This window comes from Xiphophorus maculatus, chromosome 17 (assembly GCF_002775205.1).
Source record: "Xiphophorus maculatus strain JP 163 A chromosome 17, X_maculatus-5.0-male, whole genome shotgun sequence".
Classification (NCBI taxonomy): domain Eukaryota; kingdom Metazoa; phylum Chordata; class Actinopteri; order Cyprinodontiformes; family Poeciliidae; genus Xiphophorus; species Xiphophorus maculatus.
The window spans coordinates 5,475,471-5,503,106 of NC_036459.1; the positions used below are offsets into that span (position 1 = coordinate 5,475,471).

At 37.1% G+C, this 27,636-nt stretch overlaps 3 protein-coding genes across 4 annotated transcripts; 2 read left to right on the forward strand and 1 right to left on the reverse strand.

Moving 5' to 3' along the window:
- Positions 1-1,409: 1,409 nt before the first annotated feature.
- LOC102219506 (sodium- and chloride-dependent GABA transporter 2-like) lies at positions 1,410-13,287 on the reverse strand. 2 transcript variants are annotated; one of them, XM_023350426.1, is made up of 16 exons: positions 13,195-13,287; positions 12,751-12,947; positions 12,516-12,650; positions 11,430-11,570; positions 11,158-11,275; positions 10,300-10,347; positions 8,668-8,797; positions 7,699-7,833; positions 5,958-6,061; positions 5,754-5,878; positions 5,433-5,545; positions 5,206-5,343; positions 4,946-5,048; positions 3,226-3,326; positions 2,473-2,619; positions 1,410-2,339 (listed from the first exon to the last, which is right to left on the reverse strand). In XM_023350426.1, the coding sequence occupies exons 2-16, from the start codon at positions 12,938-12,940 to the stop codon at positions 2,166-2,168; spliced, it is 1,902 nt and encodes a 633-aa protein (XP_023206194.1). In that variant the 5' UTR covers positions 12,941-12,947; positions 13,195-13,287; the 3' UTR covers positions 1,410-2,165. The 2 variants fall into 2 exon arrangements, with proteins under 2 accessions (XP_023206194.1, XP_023206193.1); XM_023350425.1 differs by lacking the exon at positions 12,516-12,650.
- Positions 13,288-13,919: 632 nt separating this feature from the next.
- On the forward strand, positions 13,920-21,790 carry LOC102219757 (poly [ADP-ribose] polymerase 11-like). Its single transcript, XM_005807433.2, has 8 exons — positions 13,920-14,210; positions 14,311-14,435; positions 15,671-15,791; positions 15,923-15,998; positions 17,530-17,602; positions 17,868-17,995; positions 18,316-18,467; positions 18,555-21,790. The coding sequence occupies exons 2-8, from the start codon at positions 14,319-14,321 to the stop codon at positions 18,869-18,871; spliced, it is 984 nt and encodes a 327-aa protein (XP_005807490.1). The 5' UTR covers positions 13,920-14,210; positions 14,311-14,318; the 3' UTR covers positions 18,872-21,790.
- Positions 21,791-22,118: 328 nt separating this feature from the next.
- Positions 22,119-27,395, forward strand: LOC102220017 (poly [ADP-ribose] polymerase 11-like). Its single transcript, XM_005807434.3, has 7 exons — positions 22,119-22,344; positions 22,433-22,547; positions 22,624-22,693; positions 22,807-22,870; positions 23,966-24,099; positions 24,201-24,352; positions 24,438-27,395. Exons 1-7 carry the CDS (start codon positions 22,249-22,251, stop codon positions 24,686-24,688), a joined length of 882 nt encoding a protein of 293 aa, XP_005807491.2. The 5' UTR covers positions 22,119-22,248; the 3' UTR covers positions 24,689-27,395.
- Positions 27,396-27,636: the final 241 nt, after the last annotated feature.

Sequence of the window (27,636 nt, forward strand, 5' to 3'; positions counted from 1 at the left end):
AAATGCTAATAATAAATAACAGGATTTGTTTCATCACATACTGAACTACAGCTGATTCTGCTGTGTGGGAATGAACCTATGAGTTTTAAGCCGTCGAGAGAACACCGGGAGCTTCTTGTTGATTTTCATCCTCTCATTAACTCGAGCTACTCAACTGATTCATTGGCAAATTTGCAATTTTTCCAGCACGAAGAGTCAGTTTATGTCATACGAGTCACAGTGTTGAGATCAGAGGTGATGAGCGGGGGAAGACAGTGGAGCGGAATTATCTGTTAATTGAACGCCGGTTCGGATCACACAGATGGCTGCGTCCGGTATTACCTTGGAATAGGTTCATCTTCAAAAGTCAGAGTTTTTTTTTTTTTTTACCGTTTTGCAAAATAATCAAAGTAAATTTCAGGATCCTCGTTTATACCAAAATGAATCCATACAACAGAATAGAAGTGCGTGTGTGAAAGGAATGGACTTGCAGGAGGGGATACACTGGTTCTATTTATTAATCCTGTGTTGTCAGGAATCAATGAGCACAGAAGCAGAGAAATGCAGCAACAGGATATTGGACTTATTGATTCTTTTAATAGAGTTTATAAAGTTAATTACAATTATCTACATTAATGTAAACACGAACGGCAACACAGAGTGACTGAGCAGTTTGCACGCGCTGTTAAAATGCTGTGTTTTATGAGGTAAAACAAAAGACACCAGGATAAATTTGAAAACTTTTTGACCGTTACCTGCAACATTTTACTGCACGGTTTAACTAAATAATGAATAAATCTATTTGGTGGGAAATCTATAAAAATAATAGATGGGTGCAATAATATCATGGTTGCACTTGCCTAAATGATACTCTTGTACAATGAGATCCTTTGTAACATTTCTGCAAACTAAAAAATGCAAATTTGTGAAAACACAGACAGACGAACTTAACTTCAGGATCAACTTTTTCCTGATGATATGTGAACAAATGAAATGTGAAAGCTAAAACTTAAAGCGTCCTCAACAAAGTATGGGTTTTCACAGTTATGTACAAATGCTTGTGTATATATGTATGTGTGTGTGCATAAACCACTACTGACTGCGTTCTACTTCAGAAGTCAATTTCCTGTATTCTCCAAATGTCCAGACAAACAATCCCCAAGTCCAGCCCTTCAGGACAAACATCCTGCAGTTCTTAGATGCAGCAGATGCAGCCCTTCTCCATAAAAACTGGATGTAATTAATGGCTCGTTGGTCATATATTTGTTGTTTATGAAGCTCTCTTATGTTAAGTTGTGTTCTGTATGGAGATTGCCAAGTTTCTGGTCTTTGTGTTAACTTCCTGTTTCGCTCTTAATTCCATTTCATGGACTTAATTTGCTGGTTTCCTCACTAAGCTGCTCCCACTCTGCTTGTTAGTCTCACACCTGTTTTTTTTTTTTTTTTTTTTTTTTGTTGTTCTATTAGTCCCGTTTCCACAGTATTTTTCTCCCTTCTGGTTCCAATACTCTTTGTTGGATCAGTTTGTTGTCCAGTTATTAATTTTGGACGGAATGGGAACTTAACACTCTGGCCGTTGTACCACTTTAGTACTCCACTCCACATGATGCTATATTCGATTTGGCTAAAAACTCCCAGAACCTCGTGATGGAATGCGTTATGCTCTGAAGTTCTACCTAAATTTAGGGGTAACAGTTCCAAATGGTAAATTTGGCACTGTGCACTCTAATCATAGTAGAACATCTCAGTCCAAGTCTAATCCACATATTGTGGTCTTCACACCTGTCTCAATCGAACGTTGAGATGATGGATAAAATAGTCAGAAATCCTCTTTTTGGGTTTTACCAAAAAAGAAAAAATCAAAAGTTTCATAAATTTTAATTTGGGTGAGGGTCGGGATACATGCTGAACAGCTCACCAGAACATTGCAGATTAATATAACTAGTCAGATTGAATTCACTTGACTAGGAAACATTGTGAGAATTATTATATATGCCCTTTAATTGTATATAATAAATGTCATAAAACACTTTTTAGTTAATTTATGCAGGCTTGTAGGAGTAAAGCCAATGGGATATAAACATAAGGTAAATGTTTCATTTAGATAACAGACAAGTCTCCCTCAAATGTTTGCACATTAATAAAATATTGGCAATATTTTATTATGAAATACAGACTTATTATCATCACTTAATGCCAAACTTTGTCAATTCCTCCGCCGTCTTCATGTTTGTTTCCTCCAGATTCCTGTTTGGCTCCCGTTGTGCTTGAAAGATGACCAGGTTACACATCGTCAGAACCGGCTTATCGGGGAAAACCTGTCGCAGGTCTTTAGATGGTGTGGTCATGTTGTTTGGATCCTTACAGTGGGAAGGGAAATGTCATTGAATTGTTGTGTAAAGATGTTTTGTGATGATACAACCTTTCGAAATCCAACTTTCGACCCTTTCGGTACAACCTAACCTTAATCAAACGGGGTTTGCATTTACTCACCCTGCACAGAGTGATGAAAATATACGCAAGAATGCATATCAGTGGAGTGGCAATTAGTAGAACAGCTATTGTAGAAGCCGATGATCCAAACAGTTCATCGTGCACGCTCAGTGGGCTGTCTTTTGACAAGTTATACAGCATTGTAACCTCGGATTTGAGAAAAACAACAAAAGTTAAGTTAGGGTGTGGACTGTAGCACAACCAGATGCAAAAGGAATGTAGAAGAGAAGCATTTTAAAACTAAATTACCAAAATCGAGTGTAAAAAATATCAAGTTGAGAGTCATGTTGTCTTTATTTTAGAAGTAATTATAAAACCTGTTTTAAACCAACTGCTCACTCACAACTTCTGCTAAAAAATATTTTTAAATGATGTTCTTATATCTTCCTACATTATAGTTCCTGTGGGCATTTTAAAATGTACTAAAAATAGTATCGATATTTCAAAACTTTATACCAGAAATTGACCATAAAATTCTAATTGGTGCATCTCCAGAATTATTTTTTTGTTTTTACTGACAATTATGGAGTCTAGTTCACAGAACCTTTAATAGTTATTAATCCCATGTTACAAAATAAAACTACCTTTATAACATACTCAGTAAAGTTTAAGTTTTACATGACTATTTTGTGGTATTAAAAACAAAATGCAAAACATGAGATGGAAATTAAAATCCATTCAAAAATAATGTAAGGTGGAAAAAGAGTGCAATATGACGCAAAACTAGGAATGCACACATAAAGGAAAACTCACCACACAAATGAGTGGGGTCACAAACATCCAGCAGTACTTTAGAACAGGGGACGGTCTGTACCCAATCATATCCTCAATGTTGTCATAGAAACGATCCGCGCCTAAAAAGTGATAAGTGGATAATGAAAGGAATATCTTTCCACCTTCAAACATTATTGATTTTAAACATGGTACTGAGAATATATGTATATAAAAAAAACAGCAAACACTACAGTGTAATTATGGACTGGATTTATAGGACATTAAAATGCACGTCCACGTAATTTACAGCGAATTGCCACCCAAAATGAGGAAAAAAACGACTTCCCGAGAAATCGTGCAAATGAGAAAATGGGAATGTGACCTAAGAGCTGCTCGCTTCAAGCTACCATAGAGAGAAACAGGAGGGGAACTGATATTAGAGACCGTCTGAATGGAGCAACATCCGCAGATTGTTTGTTGACAGCACACAAAGTCGCCACTCGATAAGTGATACAGTAATCAACCCCGAGACGTCTTTACATCTCTGCAGTGAAGGAAACCGAGGGGTTTTGTTTAGATTTAGATGAGAGAATATCTCTAAGAAAAAGTGTAGGACTGGAAGGGATAAATCAAGTGGCCAAATATCTCAAACTGGGAGAAGAAAGCCGCTGCAGAATCTGATCGATTTCATCAGTTTGCAGTTTCCATGAAGGAAGTTATTTTGGAAATAAAACGCCGCACTCTAGGTTTGCAGAATGAGATTTTTAGAAGAGGTATATATCAGCTCATGCATAGCACTAGATTCCTTATAGAAAGACATTTAAATAAACAGATTATTTGAGCACTGACAGTTGAAGAAACTAGGACCAGTCTAAATCCATTGAGCTAGGACAACTGCTGATAATAAACCTATGGGAGCTGGTCAAAAAGACATAATGTTTAATAAAGTATTATTAAATATAATTTATTATATTAACCTGTATAATAAATTAGTGAGACATTTTATTACTTTGTTTTCCTGGTCCTTTTCTGGACGTCTTGTTCTGTCAGACGGGATAGTTAGTTACAGTACAAAAATTTAAAAATAGCTCAAGGATGCACAAATTAAAATCCAAGTCCAGCACCCTGCTATTAAGGACTTGCCAAGTGTTAAATAACAAGGCAAAGACAGTGGACTTGGTTAAAAAGGAAGGAAAAAGTTTGCTTGGAAAGATTTATGTTGGCAAAAACACTAATAGTCGAAAAATGGAACCTAAAAAATGCACTAAAGTTCAGTCTAAGGTAATGCTGTTTCAAAACGATGAATACTACCAGCAGGTGGGCTACTAGTTTTGAAGAGAAGCTATTAAAACATACCATGTATTTTTGCTCTAAATCTACTGCAGTGCAATAAAACTAGGGGGTTTTATCTCAAAGTACACATGCTGTTAGAATCTCATGCACAGCTTGCAAAGAAACGAGGTGATTAAAATAAATGCTCTGATTTTAAATTTCAAACACAAAAATCTTTTGTGAAACTTCTAAAAAAATATCTTAAACCTTTCATCTCATTGCCCTCAGATGACAAATGTTTTTTTTTTGTTTGTGTTTTTTTTTTTTTTGTCATGACTGATAGGTAGGATACATTTTAATTCATGCAACTACATAAGTTTTTCATTGAACAAGTTAATATGGATAAGGACAAAGAGCATCTGTAATTCATTGTCATTACTGTGCAAATTAATCGATCATTATGGAATGTTGCCAGCCAGGGACTTACCATAAATCCAGGAAACAACAAGGGTCTCTGCACAAGCAATGAGGAGGAGGCTGGTTCCACTAGGACCAAAGGTGTCAACAATACGGAACAGACCTATCCCTCCCTGAAAATGGAGTCCAGTCATTAAAAACAGGGGAGATGTTACAAACGAACACCTCAATAGTCATCCATTGGCCTTCCTACATCACCTTCGTCCCTCTCAATTAGGGGAAAAGAAAACGTATTGGATAAATAGTGCTGATATTTAGCATTCAGCTCACCTCTGTAACAAATGGCAGCCCCAACAGGAAGCAAGTAACTGCAATGACCAGGACCAGGATCTCCCTGGCGCCTGGTCTTCTCAGACGGCTTGGGAACAGGTCTGTGATGGCTGTGGCCAGGCTCTCCACACACACAAACTGTGAGGCGAACATTGTATTCACATGCTTATTAACAGTGATGATGTGGGTGGCCTGTAGCTAGCGCACGACTCCAATGAATGCAGTACCTGACTGTCAAGACCCAGGAAGAGAATCATCAGGAAGAAGAGCACGGCCCAGAAAGGTGAACCGGGAAGCAACGACAGAGCCCTGGGATAGACGATGAAGGCCAAACCTGGACCTGCAGGGGAGCAAATTTTAATCTGTTAAAAAAAAAAAAAAAAAGTCTTTAAAATGTAATTTAAGCATAGGGTGCCATCTTGTGGAGATCATTGCTTACTGCCACTGCTGAGGAATTCAACTATTGCTTAATTTATGATAAACACACTGCCAGTAAAGTGTTGGGAAGAAGAGTAACAGATGGTGTGGGAGAGGGGCAGTCGGCTCACCGCTGGCTGTAACGTTGCTTATGGGAATGTTGAGGTCGTGAGCCATGAATCCAATTATGGAAAAGATGGCGAAGCCAGCAAAGATACTAGTTGCGCTATTCAGACAACACAGCACCAAGCAATCCCTGAAACACAACCAGAAGTTAGGCGAGCGACGTTACAGTGCATGAATGTAAAGCGATGTTTGGGTGTGACAACACTGACTTGTAACAGTTATTGTTGTACTTGTTGTAGCTTCCCAGAGCCGTCAGGACTCCTTGACACACAGCGTAGGAAAAGAAGACCTGCGTCCCTGCATCACGCCACACCTGGAGACGGTGGGAGGATTAGTTTAAACATTTTTAGGGGCTACGTGTTGACATTAATTTGCAGTAATAACGAAACATGTTTAAAAGCCATGTACAGTTTAAACTTTTGTGACATTACAACCACAAAGTCGATGTATTTCAACACAGCACTGAACTACTTTGTGTTGTGTTGGGTTTATTTACATGGCCATCTGTTTTCTCTGCCAGCATCTGGTTAATATTGACAGTTCCAAAGCTCTTGAACATCAAACCATGGAACTGGCGAGTTTCCAAAGCAATGTACAGACCCTTTCTTAAGCCTTCACATTGGGCTTAGTGATTTCCTTGCCTTAGGGTCAAAATGGGAGTCTAAATCTGTAGCTAAAGATCCTCAAATTTGCTGCTGCACAAAGCATCAGCTGTCATACTTTCAAACGCAACCCCAGACCAAATGCTTTCTGCTTCCCTTCGTTACAGATTCACACAGGCACAGTGACAAGACACACATTCTCACATTCAGAACACGACAGATACAGGCCAGAACAAAAGGCAGTTCAAGCAAAAACACATGCTTGTATGATAAAGTGAGGCTCAGAAGACCAGTCTGGTTTTTGTGAACATCTGGCATTGCGTAAATGTGCTCAATTACACAGAACTTTTGCCTACAGTCTTAATGCACTTGCAGTTTTTTTCCCCCCAAATTTGACCATTAGCCCAAAAAGACATACATGTAGCTTTTAAAGGTGTTTTCCATGATTAGACTTGTCAGTATTATCTTGGTGCAAAATAGGTGGGGTTTTTTTGTAGTCAGGGACTTCCTTCTTCAGTCATTGATTCCTATTGAGTGTTCCTATTGTGTTACTTTGATGAACACCCACATTGGTGAATACATGACGAGTAGTTGTGCCCTTGTGCTGAACGAGACATTTACATGTGTTGGGGTTCAGTACACAACTGGTTTAATGCTACAACTGACATTTCTGGATTACAAATTCGTCTTCCAGTCTAATTTTCTAAGATAATGTACTTTGGGATTCCATTAGCTTTAAGTCATCAAAAATACAATTAAATAATCACCTAAAGTAATTTACTGCATTTTATCAAGCTATACAAATACCACTTTTGTTTGAATAGCTGAAATATCTAAGTTTTTGGCAATAGTTTGGCCTGTCAAGCTGAGGGTCAAGTTGTAAAATGGATTAAACATTTATCCATTTTAAGGGGAATGCTGGGCTAAGCCTCAAACCACGTGTCTGAACTCCCAAAGTAAAACTCTTTTTTTTTTACTCCAGAATGTTTATGTCTCTGCAAACCTCATAGTGAAGAGGATGCTGGATTCGCTTTCCATCTTCTGACCGAGTCTCAGAACAGGAAACGAGAGTCAGCAAAAAAACAAAAAAAAGAAAAAGAAAGTAGTGGGTGTTACAGGATAACAAGATGTTGAGTTATCCTGTTAAACAGAGTTTAATCCAACAAAGGGATGTGTGTGTTCGGAACAGAACAGGACTGTGCTTCAGCGCAGAGCGTGGGATTGCTGTGCATCTTGAAATTTCTGTTTGGAATTTTGCTTCAGAGAAAAACAAGCATTGTAAAAGAATTTAAAAAAAGAAAGAAAGAAAGGAAGAAAAAAGCAGCAATTTACAAGAGTCATTCCTTACATCAGGATCAGTGAGCTTGCTGAAGTCAGGTTTGAGGTAATACTTGAGGCCGTCTCCTGCTCCTGGGAGTGTCACTCCACGGATAAACAGGATGAACAGCATCAGGTATGGGAATGTAGCAGTGAAGTACACAACCTGTGAAAAAAAGGATATTACCAGTTTATTAAAGCAAGTAGGCAAATTGGTATGTATAAATACATGTTTACTATCTGCTCATGCGGGAGAATAGTCAGCTGGTTAGAAAACAAGATGACTCTTTAGCCAAAGTTATAGAGGTGGAAAATATCAATTGTTTTAAAGCATCGCTTCCTGAGGACAACATATGAACTTTGCAGAAAGCCTCTGACAGCATGTTCTTTCTCTTGCCGTTGTGCCCTCAGGCTGAACTGTAGTAGAATATTAAAGCTTTTTTCATGAGATGTTACTGGCGAAAATGTCTTTGTTATAACACATTGAGGCTCTTTGTTTTTGGCAGCCAGCACTTCAAGTGGGTAATATGCAAAAACAAACAATGAATGTGAAAAAGAACCGAAGTGGAATTTGTGCGAAAATCTCCAATGTTGATAATATAAGAATTGTACCATTCATCATTTCTTGTAAATGATGACCAAAATCATTCATCATAATCAGTTTTATTTTAAATGTTTAATTTTGGTTTTATTTTTAAATTTGTGCGTTTAATGGGGTTTTTGTTGTTGTTTTTTTTATTTAAAAAACAGACCTTAGATCTCAGACTTTGGATTAACAGGGATCTTTAACTCACTTTCAACTTGAAGAGCATGGAGGCATTAGATCTGACGAAAGAGATGCTTCATATAAAACGACTGCAAATTATGAGGAATCTAGTTCTATGACAGAAAGATAAATAAATTAAAGAAGAATTAGTAAGAGGAGAGGTTATAGAGAGCTGCTGCGTACTTTGACACCTTGATGCAACGTTCTGAATTAAATCCAAATGAAGTCGCTTGCCTTTCCAGTGGTTTTGATTCCCTTCCAGATGCAGAAGTAACATATCACCCACGCAAACAGGAGACACAGAGCCAGCTCCCAGTGCACATTACCCAAACCATTGTCATGTGACATTCTCAACACACGGTTTCTGTGCAGAAAAGAAAAACTCAGTCAATTATTTAATCATAAACAGAGCAAAGAAAAAAAAAAAACAATGTAGATGTCAGTGAGTTTGTCAAGGTCAAAAAAGCTTTTTGTCTTTTTGATGTTTCCACTTATTTATTTCATGACTAAAACTAGCTCTCCTTGTGAATACTGCTGTATAAATTATATCAGATTTGTTGTGGAATACTTTACTTTGTGCCGTAAACTCACAGGGGCTTGAAAAAAACAAAACAACATATTTTTTCCATCACAGCTAAAGGATTTTCCAATACAACAAATCAGGAGATGATCGTGTTTCGAAGTTTTTTAAAAATAATAACAAAATGAAAAGCAAACAACAGTTAATCAAAGTTGCGAGCTAAAAAATTAACAAGAGTCTCTTGCTGTTGCTAAGGAATGCAAGTGGCTCGGTTTCTTTGTTGACTTTGGATGACTTTGTTTCGCCTCCTGTTGGATTTGCATTCTAATGCTGCACTCTGAGCATCAAACTGACCTCATGGTTTGAGGAAAGAATTAAGAGCTGTTGCTGAGGGATGTCAACGGCAGTTCAACACGTCGATTACGAAACGGCAGTGATTTTCTCATGCTTCAAATGTGTGAATCAGTTGGGGACAAGTGGTGAGTTTATGACCAACAAACTTTTATTGTAACTAGTTATTTTGTTGAAGAAAAGCATTACGCAACACAATGATAGCAACCCGTTAACTATTTAGCCCACATCCTTTGTTCCAGTATTCACTCTCCCAGTACTTCTACACCTTTCATCTTCCCTCTCCTTGCTGGTTCCTCCTATTATATTCTGTTATTTCCTCGTTGACACTCAGCTGGTTTTTTGTTGCTGGTTTCTGTTTTTGTTCTGCTCTGGCTCCCTGTGTTCCTGTGATTTATTTATTTTTTGTAAGTTTTAGTTCATTATTTTTTAGTAAGTTTTCATCATTTACTTGCTGCCCTCTGCCTCAACCATGACATTTCGGTCATTTCACAAAATCTTAATGCTCTAGCCAAAATCAACCACCAGTTGCAGTTGAGCAGTTTGAAACCACATGGTGCCATGACTAATATATGTTTTCAAGATGCAGACTATCAAATATATTACACTTTAATTCTCTGAATTTCCCCAAATGTCCAATAATGACAAATTATTTCATGCACGGAGACCTTTTTCAACCATTCTTGTTCCCAGAACACTGCATACTTTTTTTATTGAGTACAAGAAAATCAATATGCACTGAGCATTTAGATCACGTTACTGCTAGCTGCCACTGTTGACGCCTGGAGCTTTGTCAGTGCCAATGCTATTTGAGTGAACAGAACAATCTATCAAGACTGTTGAGGAGAGCAATGTTCAGAGTCTCGTGACAGTGACTGAACATTTTGATTTATTGGTACAAGTCACTATCATTGCTGAATGAGTACAAAGCTGCGGGAAAGTGGGAAAACATTCATGCAGTTTGGAGATGAAGTGCGTTTAGGTTTGTTACTTACTCCCAGAACTCCTCCTCTGGGGAGCTGTATTTCAAAAAAGTTTCACTGCTGGAAAAACCAAAACAAAACAAAAAAAACATGAATATTAAGAATAGCAAACCACATTTAATCAAACCAAATTTGAATTGTGGCTCAAAAGATTTAGGCCTTTGCAACAGTAAGGCCATTCCTTTTTTTAAATTCTCTGCTGACTAATTAAAACCAGTTCCTTAGGCCTTCCTGTTACCTCAATAGCAAACATCATGGAAGATTTGTGCTTCAATATTCGTGTTATCCAGAAGATCTCCTTCTAATGTTGAAGAGACTTTAGAAGTTCTATAGTATATAGTATAGATCTGGTTATATAGTTCTATAGCCAGAACTATATTTGTAAAACAAGATAGTTCTGGCTAAACTATATTGTTATGGTGTTTTTGTAGTGCAGTGAGAAGGGAATACTTCTAAACCAACCAATCAAAAAAATAACTATTTTTTTCAGGAATGCAGGAGTTGGTTTATTTGTTCAATTCATGCATCAGCAATATTCCCTTACAAAGATAATGAAGGTTCAAACTGACTGAAGAAACTTTTGTCATTTAACTGCAATACTTGTTTTTATCTTGTGCTTACCAGTAATTGCACCTTCTTTCTAGAACTATCAGACTATTCCTTGCAAGCCCTTCAAATATAGTGTTTCAAATTTGTAATCCCAACTTGGAGACTTATCAAAAATGATTTCCCATACTCAAAACAGAAAAGGATGGGTGTGTCCCTCATGTTCCAACACATCATAAATCTCACCATTGTCAGTCTTTGATTTCACTCTCCAGTTTTTGTGTCACTTACAAAAACTTGAGGGAGCATAAAGATGCAACTTACAAGTTACCGAAGTTGTCTTCGTAGCCATTTGAGGAGATGTTGTGCAGAAACGACCAGTTGTAATCTTTATCAAAAAGCTCAGGGTTGGCAAACAAGCCCGGTCGACTAAAGCAAAAATCTGTTAAGTAAATGTTATTAAAAAAAGAAAAGAAAAGAAAAGAAAAAAGGAGAGGTTACTTCATGTGTGAGAAAAAAAGATTTGGGAGAACATGTCCTTTTCTACTAAGTGAATACACATGTGTTTAAAGAGGCATCACTTATTATTTCCTTACCAGTGTTCCAGGAGTTTGCACATGAAGACCAAGGCAGGGGGATATTGAAAGAGTTTATTAGGTAGAAGATAGCCCAAGCCAAAACCACAATGTAATAGATGTTCAAATAGATCACAATCACCTGGGACGCAATCCCCAAACCTGCAGGGAAAGTAAATTTTTCACATGGTAAGTGGGTGGTTTTTTTTTCTTCTTTGGAATACAGTTTGATCTTGAGAATGCTGTTCTGATTTCGCAAGGGTTATGACTATTTGCTCTGCATTTAAAGATGATTACATGTTGGCACTAGTTATGAATAATAAACTACCAATATTAATCACTGCCAACGAAATGCCTGCTCACATCGTGCTGCAATTTGTCAAGTTCAAAACACAAACTAAAATGAAATTCATTGAGGCTTTATTTGATAAAGCAACAAAAGCGGCACAACAATAAGAGAGACAAATCATAAAAGTGTGGCGTTCGTTTTAATGCATCCCACTAAATAAAGCACCCACAAAGCTAGTGAAACATGCGGCGGCGTCGTTATGCTGCAAGGAATATTTTTTTCTACAGAATGGAGGGTATAAATTCAAGTCAAACTTTTCAGGTTTTTATTTGGAAAAAAATACCCAGCTATATCTCACATTCAAGCCTTTTGTAACCTATAACAAGCTCACAATGTTTTTTAGTTCCCACCTCAACTCCAACCAGCTTTTCTGCACCTGCTGAAGTAAAGTTTCCCAACAGCATCATCTGGCCACCATTGTGTTTCACGGAGACATAATATATTAATGGCTGTGTGCAGTCTCAGAGGTTTAGATGTAGGCCAAAAAGTTCAATTTTGTTCTCATCTTACAAGAACACCACATTTTCCCTTCCACTTCAAAATGATTCGCTTCTTTGAGCTGGTAAAATGCCAACAAAAAAACATGAACTCTGTGGTTGCAATGTGCAAAAGTTCAAAGGATATTAGCTCCCTTGCCAGGCTCTGTATCTCATTGTATCGCTCTATGGTAATCAAAAAAAAAAAAAAAGATTGAGAGTGATAGCACAAAGCAGCTATTGTCAAAGGTGGATCACTTCTTCTGTATGTCTGTTTTTTACCCTCAAACATGGGACATATTTTCCTCCAGGCGGTCACCCCGCCCTCACTGGTGTACTGGCCCAACGCAGTCTCCAGAAAAAACACAGGGATGCCACAGCAGAACAGGAAAACACAGTAGGGGATGAGAAAGACCCCTGGAATCACAAACTCTCATGAGGAAATTGGATTATTTTCAGGAAATTGTTTAATCCTTTCTCATTATGGGACATCTTTCACAAACACAACCTCCCTTACCTCCTCCATTCTTATAGCACAGATAGGGAAAGCGCCAAACATTTCCAAGGCCAATTATTTCTCCAGCCATGGAGAGAATAAACTCCATATTGTTGGCCCATTTTCCCCTGGGCTGAACCCCCTCCTCAGGATCCTGTTTGTCCCGCCTGTGCTCTTCAGCAGAGCCCCATTTGTCCCTTTCTTCTGTCATAATCCTCCTACAGGCAAAGAAAAAATTAAACGAAACATATGTTGTATCACATCCAGCTTTTACACATGCATATATGAAAGAACTGATTGGAATGCAAAAACAAGAAAATTTTTTATAAATATCTTAAGCAGAACAGATTTCTCCTATCTTTAAAAAATGGAATAATAATTTTTCACCAAAACAGCTAGTAATGTCAATATGCCACAAATTTTTCAATTAGTCAAAAACAAACTTTCCATGTAGTTTTTTCTTACCAGTGTGATTCTTGTAGGCATCAAAGATGAAATCCTTCTGGTTTATCTGAGCAAAGTTTGAAGACAAGTCTTATTATACAAGGGGCGTGTCCAACGGGACATAGCGAGGCTGTCCCACAGAAGATGGATTAAGTTACATTAAGTTCTAATAGTACTTCTAATTGCTGAAATGTTTACAATAGTGACTAAAATTCCCAAATCATATAAGTCTTCCTGCATGACGAAAGACAATATTATGTCGCTGAAGCAACATCAGTGTTTCTCAATTCCGGTCCTCAGGCCCCCCTGCCCTGCATGTTTTAGGATTGGATTGAATCTATGGGTGATCAACAGGTTTCTGCAGCACTTGATGGTCATGCAATCATTTGAATCAGCTGTTCTGGAATAGAGGCACATCTAAAACATGCAGAGCAGGGGGGCCTGAGGACTGGAATTGAGATGTTTCATGTGTGTTTTTGAAGTTACAGAACAGGAACCTGCTGGAAAAACGCCAATTAGGATGAGCCAGGCTAGAATTATTTTTAATACTTTCCCGTTTTAAAAATAAAGATAAAAAACTAAAATACGATAAACTGTGAAACGAATTAAATATTTCTCACATAACCCCTTTCCCCTCTTCTGATGGCGTACCTGGCAGGACAAACTCCGGGTTTAGTTTCCCCAAACACGCCTTCCTTCCCCTTATTTGACTCTCGCGCTGACGTCTGCGTTACGTTTCCGGAAATAAAAGTAAACAACGGTTTCCAGAAGGAAAATGATATTTACTCGTCCACGTTCGTGCCGTCTCTTTGATTCTTCATCCTCCTTATTCATTATTTATGAAGGTATTACATTTCGAGAAGACAGGCCTAGTTAAATACAAACTGAAATCTGGCGAAACTTCCGCAGAGCTCAGAGAAAGCGGATGCGGCAGCCGCTAAGGAGAGTTAGCTCGACATGGCATTTTTCTGTTTGAGTTTGTTTACAGCATGGGATACTCTCACGACAGTGACTTAAACACAGCCCGTCGACATTAGGTTCGTCTGACAAATTAAATGAGCGCACAGTCCGTTTCATTCCTCCTTGTGTCACACGTTATTTCCCCGTAATTTTGTTGTTTGCTTGTGTTAATTTCAGATTTAGCAATGTTAGCCATCAGATCTTCAGACGAGGAGTCCACTGAGATTGAGGAGATGGACACCTCAGAGCCAAACTGGTGCTGGTTCTACTTGGCCGAATGCGGAGTCTGGCACATGTTTGAGGTAGTTCAGAATTGATCCGATTTAAATGCGTTTTAATGCATTTATTGAATCAAACTGCACAAGTGTTTTGCTAGAAAAAAAAAGTTTATTTAGAGTCAGATTGTGCGAGATTAAATGCATCGAAAGCTAATGGGAGAAACTTTTATTTTTAATTGTATTTAAGCTCGCAAATAGTTACATTTGCTGGGCATAGTTTTTGGTTTGCACAAAAAGGTAAAAAAAAATTTATTAAAGTTCAATTATTTTTATAAATCAATAATAACCACGACTTATCTGTAAAAAATTGACTAATAATGTAGTATAAGAATAGTTTCCACAAAAGAGAATAGAGTGCGTGGTAAAAGTATTGGCATTTCTAATACTTAAAAATATCTAATTTCCATATGAATTTTTTTATGTATCCAGGTAAACCTAAATAATTTTTTTAAAAATGCCACTTCATCCTTAAACTTTAATATTTTTTATTTACATTACAGGCACAAACCTAACTGTATGATTTTTAGGTAGACCAACACAAAGTTATACATAGCTGTGAAGTGGAACAAAAGCGATCAAATTAATTTCTTCTTTGTTTTTATTTTTTGTTTTTCTTACAAATAGAAACCTGAAAAGTGTGGCATGCTTTTGTACGTTATTGACTTTCCACTTCTATTACAGCTGTAATTGTTTTGGGCTGTCTGTACCAGCTTTCCCCTTCTTGAGGCTGAACATTTTATTGATATTAAAACAAGCTTAAATTTGAATGGCATTCAAAGGACAACCCCTATCTGGACTTTGACTAGGCTGTTGTAAACCATTCTGTTCATACTCTGATCATATGTTGCTGTCCTGGTGCCAGCAGCTGTTGACACATTTTCTTCCAGTATTATCCTCCATCCGTCTTCCCCTTCCCTCTGATTAGCTTCATTTACCATTTTGAAAAAAAAAAAAAAAAACAAAGCCAGATGTGCTACTCTGTGCTTCACCCCCTGAATACTGCATACACATTTAGTTTTTTATCACACTTTGAATTTTGTCCAAATAATTACTTTCTTTGTCTCATCTGACCAGATTATAGGTCATAGCATGACAAAGGGAGGGAAAAAAGTTAGAAGTATGTATATATTTGCAATGCACTGTAAGTCAACCCTTCAGTGAAATTCCCTTTTGATGCCAAGGATGTGTAATTTCTTTCCTTCCAGTTGATCATCTGATTGGTTCAGGTGTGCTCTGTTCTGTCTTGATGTCTCTGTCAGATTGATCCCAGTGCAGCCTGCTCAGTGACCAGCGCTCAGATTGAGCAGTGCTATAACAGGAACCAGCGAGGGGTCATGGAGTTCTACACAGCCAAATACACCTATAGACTGGACTTCTCGGGTAAGCTGAGATATTTTAAAAGGCTACCAATAAAGATGAGTAATCTAAGAAGTGGTTCATATTTAACTGTTTGTGTATTTTCATAAATCGCAGCTTCTTTAGTGCTGAAATCTTTTTTTTTTCCTCCCCAGTTATGCGACAAATTAACGTGACAACAGGAAAACAGAGGCCAATTAAACGCTCCCTACACTCTACCACTGGCTTTCGGTAAGATTTAATATGTAAAGAAAATATATAAAATTGACTTCTTCAGCTTTATACCATGTTTATAAGTCATCAAGATTATACCCACCAAACTGTTGTTTTCACTGATTTATGCATGTTTGAGAAATCTTAGAATCTCATGTTGTAGCCGTTTTAGTTGCCTAAATTGAGCAGGGCCTCATATGGAACATGAACACCTTCGAGCTGATAAAAAAGGCCCAAAGGCTCAAAGGAAAGCTCTCCAAAGGGTTGTGAATACAGCCCAAAAAATCATTGGCTGCCCTCTCCCCTCACTGGAGGACCTGCACAGCGACCGCTGTCTAAGAAAAGCACAACACATCACAAAGGACACTTCTCACCTCGGACATTCTCTGTTTACACTGCTGCCTTCAGGCAGAAGATACAGAGCAACCAGAACAAGAACCAACCGTCTCAGAGACAGTTTTTACCCGATAGCAATAACAAAACTAAATGCAATCAAAAACAACCATTAATCATCAAGAATGATGTACAGTACAGACCAAAAGTTTGGACACACCTTTTAATTCAATGAGTTTCCTTTATTTTCATGACTATTGAAATTGTAGATTCACACTGAAGGCATCAAAACTATGAATAACATGTGGAAATATGCACTAAACAAAAACGTGTAAAACAACTGAAAATACCCCTTATATTCTAGTTTCTTCAAAGTAGCAACCTTTTGCTGTGATTACTGCTTTGCACACACTCTGCATTTTCTTGATGAGCTTCAAGAGGTCGTCACCTGAAATGGTTTTCCCTTCATAGCTGTGTCCTGTCAGGTTAATAAGTGGGATTTCTTGCCTTATAAATAGTCATGAAAATGAAGAAAACCCATTGAATTAGAAAGGTGTGTCCAAACTTTTGGTCTGTACTGTATGTGAGAATGTGGCTGTTCTTATTTATTAGTTTTTTTTTTGTTTTTTTTTACCAGTTATTTGTTAATTCTTACATTGTGTGTGAATTGTGAGACAGTTATTTTTTGTTTTTAAGCATATGCACTGACTGATGGCACCTTTTAAATTTCGTTGTTCTTGTGACAATGACAATAAAGATTTATCTCTTATCTCTATCTCTAAATGCCTGCTCATACAATGCGCCTCCTATTTACCTAAAACTCTGCATTGGACCTTTAGTCCTCACCTGAGTTTCGCATGAAGAAGCATCGTTGTGATGACATGGTGTATGGGGTTCTTAAAGAGACGGAGGCTGATTTCAAGGCATACCATTTGGCTAAGATACATTGCTTTGAAAGTTGTTTTTGATAAATATAGTCTTTCCAGTACAACTGAAGCATAGGTGCCTGGCTGTGCTATAAAATCACATTACGTGCCTGGGAAATACATAATACCCTCCCTTGAGTGTGGTCCTTCAAAAAGATAGAATCTAGGAGTTTGAAGGAATTTGTGACACACAGTATGTAAAAAAAAAAACTAGATGAGGAATTATCCTTTTGTGTAATGTCTCATTCTTTTTAAGCTAAAAACTGTCTGTCCTTGATTTGTTCTTTCAGGTTTATTTGTGATAATCTGGCCTTGCCTGTGCCATGTCATTGGGAGCGAATCAATACAGACGAGTCCTATCAGGTAAGACATATACAGCATATACATATATAAATATGTTGAATTCAATGCAAATTGAAACCCCCACAATGCAAGATGCTTCAAATAATAAAACAAATTTTTAGGTCCAAAAAAGATAACCTCTGTAAAAAAAAATTTAATGGTTTTCATGATTGATTTTCACAAACACTTAATGACACTTGTTGATGCCGAAGAACAAGCAATAATAATAATACAATGTAATCATAATTACAATGTGTATTTAAATTTTTTGTTTGTTTTTCTGCAGCTTATCCAGCTTGGTAGAGACACATATGAGTTTAAGGAAGTAGCCAGGCTGTACGATAGGACGATGGATCATCCAATAAAATCCATCCAGAGGATCCAGAACTTGGACTTGTGGGAGTTCTTCTGCAGGTAACGTGAATAAAGCCCAAATACAGTTGTTTTGAACTGATTCCGCCGTGTTTTCTTTTGTGAGCAGACGATTCGGCTGTGACTGTGACTATTATTGTTTTTTTATATGCTGGCTAAATGAATTTAAAGACAGCGACACGTCAGACAATTTGGGGACAAACAAAAGCAGCAAGACAGTTTTAGAATCAGCAACAGATTTGGATTTCGTGCAGGAAAAGTTTGTGTGTGCTGATGAATACGAGTCAAACTAACCGAGTTCAATAAAATCTTTCATACCTGTAAATCCATTATTATGCTCTGTGTTGTGTTTCTCCCCTAAGGAAGAAAACACAATTGCGAAAAGTCAAGCGAACTCTGGATATTGAAGAGCGAATGCTGTTTCATGGAACAGGACACAGCAACATACAAGCTATTTGTACGTTTAACTTTGACTGGCGTCTGACAGGGAGTCATGGTGATGTTTATGGCAAAGGTACAATCCCTTTGGACTGACGCTGAAACGCACCGGTTTCGTTATTTGTTTGATTTTTAAAATCTCGTTTAATTCTCCTTCCTGCAGGGAGCTACTTCGCCCGAGACGCCAAATATTCCAGTAAATTCTGCCACACAACCGGGAAACACAACACCACCTTGCAGAGGCACGGACTCGCTCCGCCTATATTTGCCAACGAGCCGCCCTATAAAACCATGTTCCTCGCCAGAGTGCTTGTTGGCGAATACACGGTCGGTCATCCCATGTACTGCAGGCCGCCCTCCAAGGATGCTAGCTTCACCAACTTCTACGACAGCTGCGTGGATGATATGGCCAACCCAAAGATATACGTTATATTTGACAGCAATCAGATCTACCCAGAGTATCTGATCGAGTTCTATTGATGAGGAAAGAGTTGATGAACAGATTTGATTTGTGGAAATGGGAGAAGAAAAATACCCCGTCACTTCCAGTGAGTAACTGGAGCATTGGATTTTTTATTTTTTTTTTAAGTGCCTTTGGAAATGTTTAAAAGGTGGGAAAAACAATGGTGGCATTCTGCACACTTTGTTAAAAAGTTAAAAATTCTTACGTGTGCTGTGTTTTGTACTATATGTCATTTCGCTTGTTACACAGTGGCTTCAGTTTGGAGATTTAAGGCAATGTTCCAACTCTGACCCCTCGTCTTATTTTTAATCCACAGTGCCATACATATGCCAATTTATTATACCAAAAATATGTTGTGGTCCCATGTGGTGTTAGTTTGTTACAACGAAGGACTGTGAGTGCCTGCATTTGTTAGCAGTAGTTTACATACAGTCCTATTGGCATTAATGTCATGACAGTGTGTGGCTTTTATGGTGATTTATGATTGTTCTTTTTCCAGGGAAGGAGTGATTTTACAGCATATCCTTACAAAGAATTTAATTAATTAAATTAAAAAAATGAGCATTTTTCCTAATTTGCAGCTCAAAATTATAAACATAGACTTTGGATTACTACCACTATTAAGTTCTAGTTTGATGGGAGTTTGGCTCATCGCCAGGCTGTATCCAAATTTCAAGCATTTGGCCCAAACCTCCATTAAAAGAGCATGGGTTAGGATGTTAGGCTAGGAAATCCACTTGAAGTGTCTGAGGAAATTCTTTGTAACACTTCACCTAAAACCTTTAGCGCACCATGAGTCATGTTGGCATAACATCCAAAGCACCTCTCTTACTGTCACTGTTATTATTTAAGTGTGAGCTTTTGACGAATTCTTCTCATAATAAGCTTCTACCTCTGTTATTTAAACCATGCATCAGTGCACTTTTTACCCTTTCTGTGAAAGGTTTTACTCCTAACTGTGTCACTGCGACACAAACTTGTGATGATATGTTTGTCTGTAGCTCCCAAGTGTATCTTTAGAAGTTTTGGCGACTGAACTTACATTTTTATTTTGTTACTAAGAGTTGTTGCAGCCTAGTTCATGTCTGTTGGAAACCAGATGAGCGTCACATTAGAAATGCAGTCCTATAAGTGTGTGATCATCAACAGCTGTACCTGAGGAAAACAAGTCACCTTTTGCACCTGGAGTACATTTATCCCATTAAAAATGTCGCCGGAACATAACGTGCTTTGTGAAAGTATCTGTATGCCTTAAACTTTTCCCCATTGTAATGTGTTTTATTGGGATTTTATGTGATAGTGTCAAAATTTAAGAAATAGAAATCTGAGAAGTGTGGCATGCATTAGTACTCACCTTCTTGACTCACAACTTTGTAGTTTGCTGAAATTAAAGTGGCAAGTCTTTTGGGTAAGCCTCTACTATATTTACACAGCTAGAGATTAAAATAGTCTGACCACAATTTCCCAGTTGAATTTGGTTCCGGAATTTGACTGGGCTGTTATAAATAGTAAAACTATCCATCTCTGGCTGTATGTTGTGTCCTCTTATGGATCTTCGTCCGAGTATGAAATTTTTTGCCGCTACTAAAAGTTTTCTTCCAGATTATCTTCACATCAGCTGTATAGTCCCTGCTAAAGGAAAGCTTCCACTGTTGAAAAGGTGTGTTTAGACTGAACAGCGATGTGTTTTTTTTTTTTTTTTTCCCTCCTTGCGGTGCTTTGCATATTGGCCAAACAGTACAAGCACTTTGTACATGTTTGCTGGCTTGATATATTTTTTATAGCTTTCTTCTTGATATTTCATAAATGATTCATAAGTTTGCAATTATGCGATATCACTTCAATTTTTTGAATGATAGATGTTCAAAGCTTAGGAAATGTTCTAACCTAACTCATTTTCAAACCTCTCTGTAGCTTTATCTCTAATTTGGCTGCTGTGTTCCTTGGTCCTTAAGATATTTTTTTGTTCAATAATATAAATTAACTACTAACCCATTTGAACCCAAACTTTTCCCAGACATAAAAATATTAAAATCAGATGTCATTGATAGCCCTTTGAACTAATCCAGGGGAAATAATTTTAAAAATAGTGGAAAAATATATGAAAAAGTGTGTTCTATGATCGGTCACAATTGTGACCGGTGGGATAATATGGTGTTCTTACTAAGATGAGCTGAAAGTGCTTTTTCCAAGTAGAAAAGATCATAAAAGGTGAACATTGTTTCTTTATTTGAATATACCTTGCCACAGCATTACTTTAGTGCAACATTTGCTCTGTAAAGTACAAATTTGACTATCTGTGTTTTCTAAACCAAGGTAAATTTGAGTGCTTGAGTGTTTATGTATAATTATATTGAACTTCAGTCAGTTGTAGTGTTATGTTATCCCATTAACATAGATCATAAAGATAACATCTGTAGTAGAGGCCTTCATTTATATTATTATAATATTAAAAAAAACATCTGTCAGTGACTCCTGACAGCTTTGTTTATGAGTTTCAAACTAAAAATGGGGAAAGTAAAAACACATGCCACACTTTCCAGAAAAACTAACCAGCATGTTTTATTTCTTTTCCCTTCACAATTAAACACTGCTTAGCGTCGCTCTATCAAATAAAATTCCTATAAATTACATAAAAGTTTGTGGCGGTAACACAATGTGAAAAAGTGTAACCAGAACAAATACTTTTAGAATGCACAGGATGTACTGTAATAAGTAATGTTGCTTAATAATGTAATATTGCTTTTGCTGTGTCATTTGGATGACTGTATCTATTACCAGCTGGTATAAGAAAGGACCATTTTGACTTCTGTTAAAAAGCTGTTGCTGTAGTTCATAACTGATAGCTTTGAGTGTATGAGTCGAATTTATTGACAACTGTATGTTTTCTGTGTGTATGTTGCACAGCATAATAAATTTTGAAGCACAGAATCAAATACTTTACAGTCTGCAGCTTATCAAACAGGACAACAGGGACCAGAATCACTGCCTGTTTGTCATTTACAAAGTCCAGTCTTTAACAGATTAAACAACTAGTCAAGCCAGGTTTTTGTCTAGAACTCCCTGTGCATGTTAGTTTAAGCATCAGAAAACCAGGAAGAGGAAGAGCAGGGTGAAGTTTTTAGTGCCGGGATAAGATGAGAAACAATGCCTGGAAATACTCATATTGTCTTGTTCTATTTATTTAGACCTGGCATAAACTTTTCCAAACTGAATAGGAACTCTGCTTCACACAATTAACTGGGAGTCTTCGGTGTAGAACAGCCGGCCTACCTCAGTGGGAGTGGTTTAGTTCAGGAAACAGAAACTCAAAAGCCAAATTAAATAGTCATGAGTGACAGAGAGACAGGTAGAGCAAGTCCACTTTTTTATTCAGCTTTAGTTCATAAGCACAATGTGGGCTCTAGATGAAGAAAAAAATATGGACACATCCGACACTCCGTGGAGTTGGTATTATTTGGAAGACTGTGGGAGGTGGCACAGAATTGAGGTAAACCTTCATCTGTTCTTTAGATTTTTATAATTTTGTGTATGTGTGATCATGATTGACACTTTGCTCTTTTGTTTTCATTCTCCAGGATGATCCCAGCAAGTCCATTAGGAGTCAGGACATCGAACAATATTATTTGAGAGACTCGAAATCCATTATTAACATAAATACGTTGAACTTCAGAAGCAAGATTGATTTTTCAGGTGTGTGTGAACACTCATTTTCACAGTTTTGATTTATTTCCAGCTGGAGTCATCTGAAATGTGTGTTTCTGTGCAGTGATGTTGCAGACCGACCTCACCACAGGAAAACAAAGGCGAATCCAACGAAACTTTAATCTTGAGAAAAGGTGTAGTATTGCCAGCGCCTCTCGTTTACCACAGCGCCGTGAGTTCAGTTTGATTTCTTACAAAGTGAAAGTGAAACCATTGCAGCTGCGTCTTTGCTCATGTTTTCCTGTAGCTGTTCCTGTTTCTGTGGATCGCCTGTTTTCTGGGAGAACTTTGATCCTACAGCTCCTTATCAGGTGAGGAAAAAAGGAAAATAAATAGCTTCCTGACATTAAAGCGTTTTCCTGCACATTATCTCTAAATCAGAAAAAAAAAAGAAAATCTGTTTTATTTCAAAGAATTTAAAGAACATGGCATCCCTTTTTCTTGCTTTATTGGAAAACTGTAACTACACATGGCAACCGAAATAAGATGGCAGCTGTTTACATCAGTGCTAAACAACTTTTGAGTGGTTATGGACATTTAGCAACAAAACAGTGTGACTTGATGTAGGTTATTTGCATGAATGGCTTTCAATTTGTTCATGATTCTGATTCAGAATGTAGGACATTTCAGGTCTAGCTGGAAAATTGTATTTTTTTTTCTGTTTTGCCACAAAAAGTATTTATATGAGCCGTGACATTCCCAAAAACGTCCATTGTTTGTAGTTACCTCTGCGGGTTACAGAGTTTTGCATGAAGTTCAGCAAGTGAGATGTGGTTACTTCATTTTAAATCCAGTTGTTTTTTTTAGGTGGATAGAACATTTGGAAAACCTTTCTTTCGGGTATTTTATGATCTGTAGTAAAATAAATGTTTTACCGTTTAGTAGGTACCTGATGGGGGGGGGAAACGTGCTTTTGTTTCTGCTCAACACCTTCATATACTCACTTAGTAAGTATTTAGTACTCCTGCTGAACTTTTTCACATTTTTGTATATAGCAGCCACTAAACTCTGTGAATTTTATTTATTCTAATTTTATGCAATAGACTAACACACACACAAAAAAGACTTTAAAAATGACTTATGGCTTCTTTCAATCATAACTTTGTTCTTGCTACTCTCCCATGAAGGCCAGATTTGTCGAGAGTACAATAACTGGTTGTCATGTCAACAGATTCCCCACCTAAGCTGTCTATCTCTGCAGCTCCTCCAGGGTTACCAAAGGTTTTCTTGGCTGCTCTTCTGATTAATGCCGTACTTACATATTTACCCTTTTCCTTTCTCTTGTTTGGTCTATCACATCCCCATTAAACTAAAGTTTTTAGTGGGAATAGGACAAAATGGGAAGAAATTCAGGGGGAAAAAAACCCTCTTCAACTTACTGTATGTATGTGTGTCGTGTTTTTAAGCTGATCCGACTGAGTGAGCTCACCTCAGAGTATCAGACTGTGGCAGATTATGTGATCCGTGATGGTCTCCTATCCAAATCCATCGTATCAATAAGCAGAATACAGAATCTGGAACTCTGGGAAATATACTGCCGGTAAGAAATAGCTTTTATATAGAGAGTTGGTGATTAATAATTCCTCGTCTGTGATTTTATTTTTTTTTTTTAAACCGATTGTCACTCTCTGCATTCTTCAGGAAGAAGAAACAGCTTATGAAAATTAAAAGTGTCCAAGATATTCCTGAAAGGCGCCTTTTCCACGGGACTGACACTAAAAACGTGGACAGCATTTGCAAGTATAACTTTGATTTAAGGAAACCTAAAACGAACGGAAGAACATTTGGTAATGGTAAGACAGCCACTGCCACGAATCATGTTTGTGTAATTATAATATAAAACCTGTCTGAATCGTGTTGTTCTTTTTCTCTTTACAGGTATATATTTTGCCATCCATGCATCATTTGCAGAGAAATACAGTACCAACAGCACACATGATGGAAACACTAAAAGCATATTTCTTGCTCGGGTGATGATAGGGAAATTTAAACCTGGACAACAGGATTTACTTAAGCCAGATGATGAAAACGCATTTGACAGTTGTGTGAATGATGCCAATCATCCCACAATATTTATTATATTTGATCCAAATCAAATATACCCGGAATATCTTATAGAGTACCAATAACCTCACTCAACTTTTGGTCAGTCTATGTGGATGATAAGTCTGTCAAATAAATAAGTTAATTTGTTGAAGAAAGCTTTTTAGAGTAACGTCCCATTTGAAGCCAATAAATATTTTAAAATATCCAATAATCTAATTTATCACATAATAAACATTAAATATCAAGTATAAAATTATGATACTATTGGTTTTAAACAACATTTCTGTTGACGTCCAGTGCATTATAATTACAATATAGATGTTCAGATTTAAAACAATCGACAAATAAACTGCAGAACCAAACTAAAGTGTGTGTGTGTTTCTGTTAAATGTCTAGTTGCATATTTTTGTACAATCTGATTTGTCTGGATTAAAGATTTTAATTTTAAAATACTGTTCAAGTAAATCATTTGTATGTATTATATATTGTGTGTATGCACATCTGCATGTGTTGCTCACACACTCTCATTTTAATACATACAGGCGGATAAAGCAGGATTAAGACCATTGTGGTTAGCACATAACAAACTGGGATAAACATTTTATAAACAGATGCCAGTGAAAATCTATATCATATTGACGTTTTCAAAGAGTTAGGGAAGACCTGTTTCATCTTAGTGATGCTTATGTAGGATAATGCATTTCATGGTGCATTATCCTACATGTATTCTCAAAACAGGCCCAATGCTAGTTGGTGCATGTGATACGAAGCTAAACACAATTTCTTTAAAAAAACAGTTGAAAAGTTTCAAAAATGTTACAAAAGCCCTGGCATTAAAGCATCAAAGTCACATTGCTTTCAGCTGGCATACATTTGACCCCAAGAGACTGACCATTGGACCAGGTAAAATGGTGCCTTTAAATGCACTGGACGGGGGCTGTGAGATAGCAGAGACTCTTCAGTTGCCAATCAACACCAAGGTATTAAATGTTAAATGGGCCAAACATCATGGAAATATGTATCGTGCAGATTTAGTTGTTTGTTAAGAAGTTTTTTGTGAAACGCCAGTTTTCCATAAGATCTACAATGTTGTTGTGAAAGATGACATGTTACTGTTTGTTACATTTGCTCTGCAAACAGTGTGTCTGAATGAGCATTTCAGTGCTTTTCAAGTTTTGTGTACAAGAGACGGACCTCATGTTATTTATGTAGAAGAGTTTTACTGTTACAGAGCTTTTGATTTACAGGTGTCATGCAGTCATGAAGGTGCAAATGTTTATACACTGTAAAAAATATCTGTAAATTTTACAGTTAAATAAAGTAAACCATGAAAATTTAAAACCGTAAATTAGAAATCAGTTTTAGACTGTTTCTTTAACAAGTAATTACCGTAAATAAGATAAATAGGAAAAAATTTAATTTTTACTGTTTTTTGTCAGAAAATTTACATTGCCCTGCTGTTAAAACAAATCTTGTAATACTTTTAACAGTAATATGCTGTAATTTTTCTAGTAGTACATACTGTAGTTTTTGCACTCATCTTTCTTAAATAATACAGTTAGTAGCTGTTAAGAATGCATACTGTTGTGACAATTACAGAAACATACCGTAATTTTTCTAGCAATGCATACCGTAGTTTTTGCATTCAATAATTATGAAGTATACAGTTCAAAAATGTTCAATATGCATACTGCTGTGGCAATTACAAGAATATACTATAATTTTTCTAGCAGTGTATATCGTAATTTTTACATTTAATTAATCTAAAGTATACATGTCAAAACTGTCAATATGCATACTGTTGTGGAAATGAAAAAAGAAATTGTAGTAGCGCTGTAACCTTTGCATTTAATTCTCCTGACAGCCCAAATTATGTAAAAATAAACAAATACTTGCAATTATCTTAAGTTGTGGGTCCTGAATCTGGAATCCATTAAAGTTTGACTTTTTGAATGGACTTATGGAAATTAAATATCTTTCCACGAAATGTTCTGTACTGTAAATTATCTTGTTGCCAATATTGGATTTTTTTTCACTTTTTCAGGTTTTGAAAACATTTATTGCAGGAAATCATTTCAGGAAGGAACCAATAGATTCAGGAGTCTGGGAGATGTGACTGTAACCGACCTGAACACTGAGGCCCCAGAGCGCCCCCTGCAGGATCTGCGGCACCATCACCGTTTCCAGCAGCAAATCAATCATCTGTTGGTCCAGACAGAAAAGCTGAAGCTGTCAGTGAAGCAGATCAGAAGCTGAGCAGCAGAAACCCAGAAGAACTGGAAGCATCAGCAGGAGATGAACTGGACCTCTAGGATCACTGATGCTGCAGCTGAGGAAGAGGAGGACGATGAAGGTGAAGCTGCCATCCTCAGACTTCTTGTTTATCAACCCAAGAAAGCAGAAAACCTGCAGAAAATCAGCTGAAGAAGAACCACGAGGAGCTGGAGACGTCCGGCGCCCTCTAGTGGCTGATTGAACTACTGCACTGGGAGAACTGGACCTTGACGCTACTGCAGCTCAGCGGCTGGTTTCTCTCTGAATGGACCAATCAGAACCAAAGAGGATTCAGCTCTGAGACAATTATTTACAACTACATACAGTAGTTACACATATGCACAACATGTTAGTGTTTCTAAACACTTATCTAGAGTTTAGAAAACATAAAAAACTATCAGGAGTTGTCAGAGGAAAGTTTTAAAACATTAAAACTTAACCGTTGAAATGAAACCATATAATTGTTTACTAAAATATTTCTTCATTGCTCCTGTAACAATAAAACGTAATAAATGTCTTGTGTTTTTATAAGACTTTTATATCAGTGTTTTCAGAGTCCAGGTTTCATTTATTAGAGAAACTCAACATCTGCTTTATTATAAATACATTTTCTTTCTAGTTTTCCTTTTTTTCTTTTTAAAAAAAGGAAACCCACCTAAATTTAAAAGAATTAAAACAGTGATATCTAACATATTATGTCTTGACTGTCTGGTTGTTGATTCTCAGTTGTCTAAAGTAGGTTTGATTCATTTTTCAT

Excerpts from the sequence above, each read along its gene's own strand:
- LOC102219757 (XM_005807433.2), top strand. The coding sequence starts at position 14,319 with ATGTTAGCCATCAGATCTTCAGACGAGGAGTCCACTGAGATTGAGGAG. Across the intron at positions 14,436-15,670 it reads GAGTCTGGCACATGTTTGAG|ATTGATCCCAGTGCAGCCTG; the intron begins GTAGTTCAGAAT and ends TGTCTCTGTCAG. Across the intron at positions 15,792-15,922 it reads CTATAGACTGGACTTCTCGG|TTATGCGACAAATTAACGTG; the intron begins GTAAGCTGAGAT and ends TTTCCTCCCCAG.
- LOC102219506 (XM_023350426.1), bottom strand. The coding sequence starts at position 12,940 with ATGACAGAAGAAAGGGACAAATGGGGCTCTGCTGAAGAGCACAGGCGG. Across the intron at positions 5,879-5,957 it reads TACAACAATAACTGTTACAA|GGATTGCTTGGTGCTGTGTT; the intron begins GTCAGTGTTGTC and ends GTTGTGTTTCAG. Across the intron at positions 5,546-5,753 it reads AAGCAACGTTACAGCCAGCG|GTCCAGGTTTGGCCTTCATC; the intron begins GTGAGCCGACTG and ends GCTCCCCTGCAG.
- LOC102220017 (XM_005807434.3), top strand. The coding sequence starts at position 22,249 with ATGTGGGCTCTAGATGAAGAAAAAAATATGGACACATCCGACACTCCG. Across the intron at positions 22,345-22,432 it reads GGAGGTGGCACAGAATTGAG|GATGATCCCAGCAAGTCCAT; the intron begins GTAAACCTTCAT and ends TTCATTCTCCAG. Across the intron at positions 22,548-22,623 it reads AAGCAAGATTGATTTTTCAG|TGATGTTGCAGACCGACCTC; the intron begins GTGTGTGTGAAC and ends GTTTCTGTGCAG.